This window comes from Nannobrachium achirus, assembly GCF_963921795.1.
Source record: "Nannobrachium achirus genome assembly, chromosome: 1".
NCBI classification, from domain to species: Eukaryota; Metazoa; Chordata; class Actinopteri; order Myctophiformes; family Myctophidae; genus Nannobrachium; species Nannobrachium achirus.
Window position 1 is genome coordinate 64,576,911 of NC_137810.1, and position 9,881 is coordinate 64,586,791.

At 40.4% G+C, this 9,881-nt stretch overlaps 1 protein-coding gene across 1 annotated transcript; it reads left to right on the plus strand.

Annotated features, from left to right (window-relative positions):
- The first annotated feature begins 138 nt into the window (after positions 1 to 138).
- Positions 139 to 9,094, plus strand: LOC308281285 (uncharacterized protein). The gene is made up of 7 exons (XM_080721428.1): positions 139 to 241; positions 2,931 to 3,026; positions 4,478 to 4,807; positions 5,175 to 5,209; positions 6,748 to 6,793; positions 8,044 to 8,212; positions 8,389 to 9,094. Exons 1-7 carry the CDS (start codon positions 175 to 177, stop codon positions 8,480 to 8,482), a joined length of 837 nt encoding a protein of 278 aa, XP_080577554.1. The 5' UTR covers positions 139 to 174; the 3' UTR covers positions 8,483 to 9,094.
- Positions 9,095 to 9,881: the final 787 nt, after the last annotated feature.

Genomic DNA, 9,881 nt, shown 5'->3' on the forward strand with positions numbered 1-9,881 from the left:
AAGAAAAAGTGGGAAAAAGCCCCACCATGTCCTCTGCCCGCTACACCACCACCCTCCTCAATGGTACAGTCCACATTTGGCTGCATGGGTTGCGCTCCAGCACAGTGCCAGCCCTGTGCACTGACTGGAGCATGAGTTTATCAGACGTGAACAAACAAGCTTCTTGGACACTCAATGAAAATTCGTGATTGTTGGATTGCAATTACAAATCGATCATTCAACATATCATTCTTCATCTTCGGTAAGTGACATTTGTATGATTTGTTTTGCTTTGTCTTTTCGGGGCACCTATTTGTGGAGAAAAAAACTTTCCCATAGGGTGTTTAAAGTCGGTGATTTTAAATCCAGTAGCCCACAGACACCTGCTAGAATGTAGTTTATAGAATCAGATTAGAAATTCTAATTTAGATTTATTAAAGCTGCGTGATTTAATTGTTACATACAATACTTGAAACTGGGGGTTTTCCAAGTAAAGCCTGAAGTCCGCTTGCTGCTCCCATCTATCTCTCTCTCTCTCTCTCTCTCTCTCTCTCTCTCTCTCTCTCTCTCTCTCTCTCTGTCTCTCTATCTCTCTGTCTCTCCATGTCTGTCTGTCTGTCTGTCTGTCTGTCTGTCTGTCTGTCTGTCTGTCTGTCTGTCTGTCTGTCTCTCTCTGTGTCTCTGCATGTCTCTCTCTCTCTCTCTGTCTCTGTCTGTTTCTCTCTCTCTCTCTCTCTCTCTCTCTCTCTCTCTCCCCCCCTCGCCCCCCCCCCCCCCCCCCTCTGTCTCTCTGTCACCATTATTTGCCAGATTTTGCGAGAGAAATAGGCAACCAGGTCTGAGAAAACAAGCCCAAAAGAAGCACACATGAGCACTTGGCCGCTATTGCAACTCGAGAGGTTTAGTGCTAAGTTACTGCTAACTCAACTTGACTTGCAATACCACCCATCGGAAGGCAATAATTTATCTATCTGATTGTATTAAACAAAATCAAACTCTATGGAAAGCTTGAATTGTCCTCTTCCTATCTGCAATGTGCTTGTTTGTTGTTTCATATAAACATTCTGTTCAGGTGATTCTTTTTATGTTGGACTGTTGGAGTTCGGTTCGGAAGCACGTTGGGAAATAACTCAATGGTCCCGTTTCTAAATGTCAGGCTAATGCATGAGGCATGGAGGACGTTGCGTTATTGAAGAAGAGCACTTTCAATTAAAGTTCAACATTATTGACAGAAAGTAGCTCATAATATGTCTACGGTGGATTTTTGTGAAACAAACACATTGAAGACAGAAAGGGGATAATTCTAGTTTTCCATGTACAGGTGCAAGGTTGGTGAGTTTGGCGTCGCTTATAATAAGCAGACATGGCAACACTGAGCAATAGGTTGGATACAGGATATCTCAGCCTAGTAGGAGGAGATGTTTGAAAGTCTGGCAAGGCAAGACTCACTGAGCTCTGATCAGCCAGTTCTCCTACAATGCAGCACGGTGTGAGGTGGTCTGTAGGCCTAATATATGATCACATTTCCACAACTCTCAATTTGTTGAGTTATTGGGGTTACAGTAGCCTACCCATGTTGTTCTTTGCTATTTTACATTGTCTATGTTGTAAATTGTATGCTATATATTTTTCTGTACTGTAGGCAATGTCTGCACCCACCCCAACCCCAGTGCACCCCAACACATGTCACTCAGTGTACACACACATTTACACTACACTAAAAGGACCATGATGGAAATGAGCTCCGGAGGTTTTTGTTTGTTTTGTCCTTTTGACAAATGTGTACAGATATATGGTTATGTTTATGAAGAATGTACGCATGTTTTTAGTCAATACAAACATCAATCAATCAATCAATCAATCAATCAATCAATATCAAGTCCATGAATGAAGCAGAATAAACATGATACAACACACTAATGTAAATGAACTACAACTCACCTCAGTAATAGTTGACTTGCTCCATGATCTTTCCCGCCTGAACTGAACATGCAGAGAATATGAGTCCAAACTGTTCGTTGGAGAGGCGTGGTTCTATCATTCAGCCCGCCTCTTACACCCCCCCCCCCAGACCGCCCCACCACCACCACTTCTGTGGAACTGAAGTCACAGAAAATGAGTTCAGCCGTTTTGTTCAAGGGGCGGGACTCTCTCTCTCTCTCTCTCTCTCTCTCTCTCTCTGAGGGCCGGACTCACACTCACTGCTCCTATGCCGAGCATTCACAACATGATCATGGCTGTACGTTTGTAATCTTGCTGTAGGCCTATATATAGTTCCACAACTCTCACTGTCCATTAACGGAGTAAACCTGTCTGAAGACGCCAAACAAGTTGAAATATGGAGATAACAAGGTTGCATACTGCGTGCTTGACAGTATTTAAGATTTAAGAACTGTGCAACAATTTTAGGATAAAGGCTTAAAACAACTGCAATTATATTGCTCCATTGTTCCATAGTAATAACAATTCTGTATGTGATATTTCCACAACTGTCCATTAACAGAGTTGATTTTCCTTCTGAGGTCTAAAGCTAATTTGAATTGAAATGAATTGAAGTGTTATTGGTCACAAATCATTAGCAGCCTGACATGTCATCATGGGAGTTGTGGAAATATGATCAAATACTGCAGGAACCGTGAGTGTTTGAGACGGCGGTAGGCCTATAACAAGTAGAATCTCAGAGAGAGAGGGACAGTTTAAGGAAGTGAGAGCGGCAGTAAGTGAATGTGTGAGGAGAGAGAGGCAGGCTAAACCATAGAATATTGTGTCAGTCTAGAAAACGTATTGTGCCCTATAGGCCGAGGTTGCTTCTCGCCCTTTGGGCCTCTTAACTGGTTATTATTATTATTGAATTATCTAATCATAATGCACACCTTCTTGTCATTCAGATTGAGTGACCATTTTATAACTCACATTGATACATGGGAATTTACTTCTTTCTTTTTTTTTAGATCTGAATATGGCGTACCCACACGTGATCTACAATCAGAGACATTCCTCAAGCCTCCTTCTAACTTCAGTTCTGTGCCTGCTCTCCTGCACTGGAGGTAAATTAGACCTTCATTAACCTATAGTTTATGACATTTCATGATATTCCTCAATGAGTGTCGTGGCACTAATATTGCAACAGCTGAAAACCATCACATTCTCCATTCCCTCCCGAGGATGGGATTCATTGCCCTTACATTAAAAGTTGTAACGCTTGCTTGTACTCACCCAATAATTAACTTGGGGTCAGCTAATTGTCCTCTAGTGCAGGGGTTTTCAAACTGTTTTGTCTCAGGGCACCCCATAAATATATTTTTAATCCGAGGCACCCCTACATTATAAGTTTCACTCCCAGCACCTTATATTTATAGCATCGGCTTTTTTCACTAGTTTTGTGCGACAGTCTTGTATGATGAAGCAGGGCTTTGCTTTACCAAAAGACGTACACATTTGAAACTTGGAGATACGAGGTTTCTGCCCGACAGTGACGATATTTTAGTGATTATGTTGCGAGGGAAAAGTTGAGATAACAGCCATTTTGGTTAGAACTGACTGAAAATAACTTTGTTACTTCAGGTTTAAAATTATACTAAATAATGTTTTCATATTCAATATGATCACATTATCTCACGGCACCCCTGGACTGCAGTCACGGCACCCCAGGGTGCCCCGTCACCCACTTTGAAAACCCCTGCTCTAGTGTCATATCCATTTGACATTTATTGGTAGAAAATGTGCTCCATTTCCTCCAGTGAGCACACACGGTATGGATGGGGCATAAAATTGACAGATGCCTTGATGTTGATGCAGGGTATTAATGACTAGAATGTAATATGTCATCTCCACACTTTACCGAATTAATTCATACACATTCAGAAAATATTAGATTGTGAATATTTAGAGAAGACATATTTATATTTTCATTATAATGAAATAAAGTTATCCACAAGTTTCCAACATCCCATCATGCATTGCGCAGAAGTTGTGCGGCAGTTCCGTCGTCGCAGCCGAGAGTGATCTACAAGCTCACAACGGTTGCATCTGCGACGCGATGTGAGCTTGTATGTCATCTGTTCTCCGGATGTGTCCCACACATAATTCTACAGTAAATCTTAGCAGGAAACAGGTGGATATATGTTTTTATTCATTTCTTTCTCTGAATAAAATAAAAATGGTCATGGACGTACGTGGACAAGTCTTGCCACAGACACATCTGGTCTTGTACGGACATGATGGTGACCCCTGGATGGTCGACTCAATTGTTACTTTACGCTCACCACAATTGGCTGAATTGTTCCACTTGTCCACACATACTTTAACACATTTAATGTCTATTTAATTGCATTATAATTAGCTTGGTTTTTCTTACCCGTTTCATTCTTACTGCTGGTTCTGCTATGACACCTGAATATCCCTCTGAGATCAACAAAGGTTTGTCTTGTCTTGTCTTTTCTTGTCTTGTCTTGTCTTGTCTTGTCTTGTCTTGTCTTGTCTTGCCTTTTCTTGTCAGGGAACTGCCTGGTTGTGTTTTCACCTGTTGGAGACGATGCTGTTCTACCGTGTGAGACTGATCCCCCCAGTGATCCTGATGTTGACCTGGCCATACACTGGACCACGCCGGATGTACCGCCTCTTCAATATGTGCATTTCCAGAGGAATGGGAAGGAAGTAGTTGATCTTAAGTATTCTTCCTACAAGAATAGAACATCCCTCTTCAATCATGAAGTGCAGAAAGGCAACGTGTCCCTCAAACTCTCCAGAGTGAATTCCTCTGACGAAGGAAACTACACCTGCCACATTGATGAGGTCGAGAAAGAATGCATCGTTCAGCTGATTGTTGGTAAGGCAATACATTTTTGTATTGAAAGGTTATTGAGAGAGAACGTGTTTGTCATCTATAACTTCATCTACTATATTGTACATCATTGGCCTCCACATTTGGGCACGGTTTACTTTTAATATTTCAGAAACTATAAAGCATGTGGGGGAATCAATGTGTGGAGGTACTTAGTTATTTTACCTATACTTGCAGTGTGTACAATAAATCTAGTGCTAATTGGTCCAGTGATTACACAGTTACAATATAATTGTATAATCTCTTTAGACATACCAGATGTAACTAAGTACATTAAAGTAGCATGGTTAAAGGAAAACAATGCCGTAAAAGCCGCAGTATAATGAGCTCATCTTCTTGCCTCTTCCCACAGGAAGTGGTGCCACAGGACATGAATCAACGACTAAGGTGCGATAAGTTCACGTTCATTAATGTGTGTTTTGTGTTTAGGCTGCTCTCCATTAATGGACTGTGAGAAATGTATTACGGTACTAGCTTGGGGACTACCCCATATGTCGAACTCCTGTTGGGTCGAACAGCGTCGGCACTCGGCAGGTTAGATAATCACCCGCGTCACGGTTACTGAGGTTAGGGTTAGGTTTAGGCATAGTTTTACTGAGGTTAGGGTTAGGGTTAAGGTTAGGTGTTGGTGGTCGGACCAAAGGGTGTTCGACCTAATGACATGTTACCTACTAGCTTGAAGAGAAGGTATTTTAATTGAGTAAGTAGTTCACCCCCAAAACAAAAATGTTCCCTATTGATTACTCACCCCTTGGAGACTTAAATCAATGAATATGTTTTTGTATTTGTACATTCCTAAGCCAATAATTTAATGAACCCTCATCCAGTAGGAGACACAAAGGAGACTCTTTTTGTGTCCTACCGGATACTTTTCATTTGCTTAGGAATGCGACAAAAACAAAACATATATCCATTTATTCAAGTCTCCATGGGGCGAGTAATCCATAGAAAATATGTTTGGGGCTTATTTAAATGTGAATCAAGTTTAAATGGAATTAAATTAATTCTGGACACAAAATAAATATTGATTAAAATAATCAATATTGTGGTCAGCATAGTGGGTATCTTTCCCGGGAGAAAAACAAAATGTGTATGTTAAATGCATCACTTTGGTGTACTTTGGAAACAAAATGTAGCAGATAGGCCGATGCATAACCTGATGGGGGATTAATCTCAGGACATAATTTACCATCTTGAAAAGTTCATATTTCATGTTATTATGTTACACTAGGGCTGCATGAGATCAATGACATTTCATACCTCTGTGTATACCTAATATCTAAATAGTGATACAATAACCTATTATATAACGGGACTGTAGGTTCTTAGACTTATATTTTAAGAGTAGCAACAATGAAAAGTAAGCATTCTTCTAAAAACAGCTTACAAGTCAATGTTGCTCTTATTTAGAATTTAAGCTAAGCTATGCTCGGAAACTCGAACGTCAGTGGTGCAGTTTTGAATCCGGCATAAATGGCATAACCCATTAACACATGGGGTGCCTAACACCGTAACACGTCTGAACGTGACAACGATTCCCCCCCATGAAGTGGGACTCATCATTTCAGACAACAACGTCACTGTATTATATTAGATTTATTAGATAGTATATTTATATTATAGCTATTTTATTTGATGAGATATGTGAGATAAGTCTGCATATAGACTGATTTCTCAGAGCAGCAACCTTAACTGTGGTGTCAAGCGGCACCTACTGTATGTGTGTGTGTGTGTAAATGGAGGAAATCACAGGCACTGATATAGAGTTGGTCATCCCTTTGCTACGATAGCATTCTCCACTATTATTTGAGGGCTTTTCACTAGTTGGAACATTGCTGTAGCATTCAGCCACAAGAGCGTTAGGTGCAGTCAGTTAGTTGATGGTAAATTTTTGACGTTTGTCTCTCCTGATTGAAATGGCACAGGCTCCTGATGACGGGTCACCACAAGACGGACATGTTGGAGATCCAAGTGAGTGCATAGATTAAAAAGTGCATGTCTTCATTATTGTAACAACTTACTGTATCCACCTGTTTCCGCGAGAATTTACTGTAGCATTTATCTGCGGGACACTTCCGGAGAACAGCTGACATACAAGCTCACGTCACGCCGCAGATGCAACCATTGTGAGCTTGTAGATCACACTCGGCTGCGGTGCCTGAAGCTGCCGCACACCTTCTGCGCAATGCACAATGGGATGTTGGAAAGTTGTGGATTGGGCAACATGGTAAAAGTATTGCTACTACTACCAATGATAAAAATACTACTACTACTACAACCAATAATGTTAATAATACTATTACTACTGCTTAAACTTTTACTAATGTTACTACTAAAACAAATACTGTACTAACAGTCATCATATCGTCACTGTCTGGCCAAAACCTCTTAACTCCATGTTTGAGGTTTTAGATTTTTTGGCATAAATCAGGGCTATTGAACACCCTTTACATCTGAGAGTTGGTTAAACCTCCTAACTCCACCTGATTGGCCCTCTCTTTTTTTCATAAATACCGGTATGTGCTATTGAACACCCTTTACGTCTGTGTGTTGGTTAAAATAATATTAAACCAATGGAAAGTAGTAAAAAGCCCTTCGGTAAAAACCTCCTAACTCCACGTTTTAAACTCCAATGTTTAAATGTTTATCTCGTCTTCGCCTGCCATTTCTGCCTGATCTGCATATCTCTGCTGTCGGACAGAAACCGGCTAACTGTTATTTTTTTAGGAAATTAACAAATATCCAGCTCAAGTGATTTTGGCCAAAGTGCTTTTTAATATTTTCATTGGTTCAATATTTTTCTCCACATGGAGATGCAAATATATTAGCCCAAAACATGTGCACGGATCTCCATGGCCCGGACAGTTTTGGGGGCCAAGACAAAGCCAGATGTTGGAGCATAGCTCCTTCCAGGAGCACCGCTCAAAGAAAGGGCTGAACGGGTGGAGTTAACTGGTTTGGCAGACAGTTTGAGGATCCAATAGAGTTAGATGGTTTTGTCAGAAGCGCTTTTTAATACTTTTCATTGGTTCAATATTCTTTTAACAAACACACAGATGTAAAGGGTGTTCAATAGCACTGATTTATGAAGAACAAAAACAGAGATGGCTGGTGTCTGCCGAACAGCGACGATATGCCTCCTCTGATCACTTTTTGAACCTCGGTTCTTCATCCTTCACTTCTCTCTTCCCTCTTCTTCATCTTTATTTCTATCTGTCTAGAGCCCTCTGCAACTGGAGCGTTTCCCTGGTGGGGTTATCTTATCATCGTCGTCTTCCTGATCTTCGGCATCATCAGCATCTGCCTGGTTGTCTTCAAGGAGAAACTAAGCAATCTGGCCTTTTTCCGTAAATTTCTCAGACGCAAAAAAACAGATGGCAACGGGGACAGGTACAGAAATGGTCATATTTGAATTCATGTCATGTCATTCGTTTTCAATGAATCAATTGGCTAAGCAAACAATTAAAAAAGAAATCAATTCAGCACATTATAATAAAGGGTTGAATACTTCTAAAATTCTTCTTTCTTCTCCCCCCCCCACACACACACCAACCCCTTTTGTCCAGGTCTAAGGACGGCGTCTCTGAGCTCAGTCCTATGAACAGAGTCTCTGTGGACCAGATGAAGGTCATTGATGGAGCATCTACAGCACTCATGTAGACAGTAGACCCATCTTCAGCTCTTTCTTCTCTCTCTCTCTTTGCCTTGGGTACTTTGCCTGTTCAAAACTCTTTCTTACTTCACATAACGCAGGCAACTGCTACCTACAGCCAAACATGATGAAAACGTGAAGAACAAACATCAAACTGTCCCCACACTTGTCTGAACCCATTTTTATTTATTTCACAAGATTAATGTTGCATATTTGATGAAAACTGTTTGTGGGCATTGTGTGTTAGTTAGCTGGCGTAAATACAGAGCCGACTCCAGTCCGGTTTACTAAGAATAGCGGGTTAAACTGTCAACTATTCTTTTGATCTATTTACTTGTTATTTTAAACTCCAGACTAAGCTTTTACATTGGTTGCACTGTTGCGCCTAACATTTTCATTTAGGTATACCAGCACAAAATGTAGGTGCAATATAAATATTTAAGTACTATTTAGTACGTACAGTATAAAATCACATGAACATTTCATAATTTAGGTTTTATTGTAGTTTCCCCACACAATGTGTAAGTCAAGATTTTACTATTTAAAATATATATATTTGTATTTGTATTTTATAAACGTAAGATAAAGATGAATTGTATTGATCCCCTATGGATCCTCTTTTTATTACGATATATTATTTTTTGCAACACATTTCCGATGAGTTCAACAATGCTTTGTCAGTATAAATGATGGCGCTCTCACTGCTGGTGGAACGGCAATTCCGTTTCCGATCCCTATTTTAAATCAGATTTTTTTTCTACTTCCCTATCACCCGTCTGCAGTGTGTCTATGATGCTCGAGGAGGAGTAACCGAGCCAGAGTAGGGGCAATACAGACAGATCTCTGCTAAATAATAGGTGCACCAATGCGACCAAATAAAATTATCAGTCGCACCTGATGGATTTATATTATCAAAATAGCCCTGTTAAGTGTGAAAAGGAATAGGAAATAGGAAGGTATAGGAAAGTCATATTTCATTGAAGAGTTTGTTTGGCTAACATTGTAATTAGTCTGTAATACTGTGGTTTATTGGAGAAAAGGGAACACTAGACACATAATGTACTGTACTCATAATGCAGCTACTGTAGGGAGGCAGTAACTCCATGGAAGGTCATCAGTTTGATCCTCTGCTGCTCCTGGCTTCATGTCACCTCTGTGCAACACACTGAACAGACAACTGCTCCCTCATGTGGTCACTATGAGCAGCAGCACACTGCAGGGCTAATACAGAGAAGTAATGTCATCTCAGGGATCCCTATACATATCCTTCAATTTAGTGTTGGGTTTATACTGCGGTTAAGGTGAATTTTGTTCTGAGTTTTGTGTCCTTGTTCTGGAATAAAAATCAGGGACCTGTTACTGTGAGTAATTTATATTTGTTTAACTGTTTATTAAGGATCCCCATTA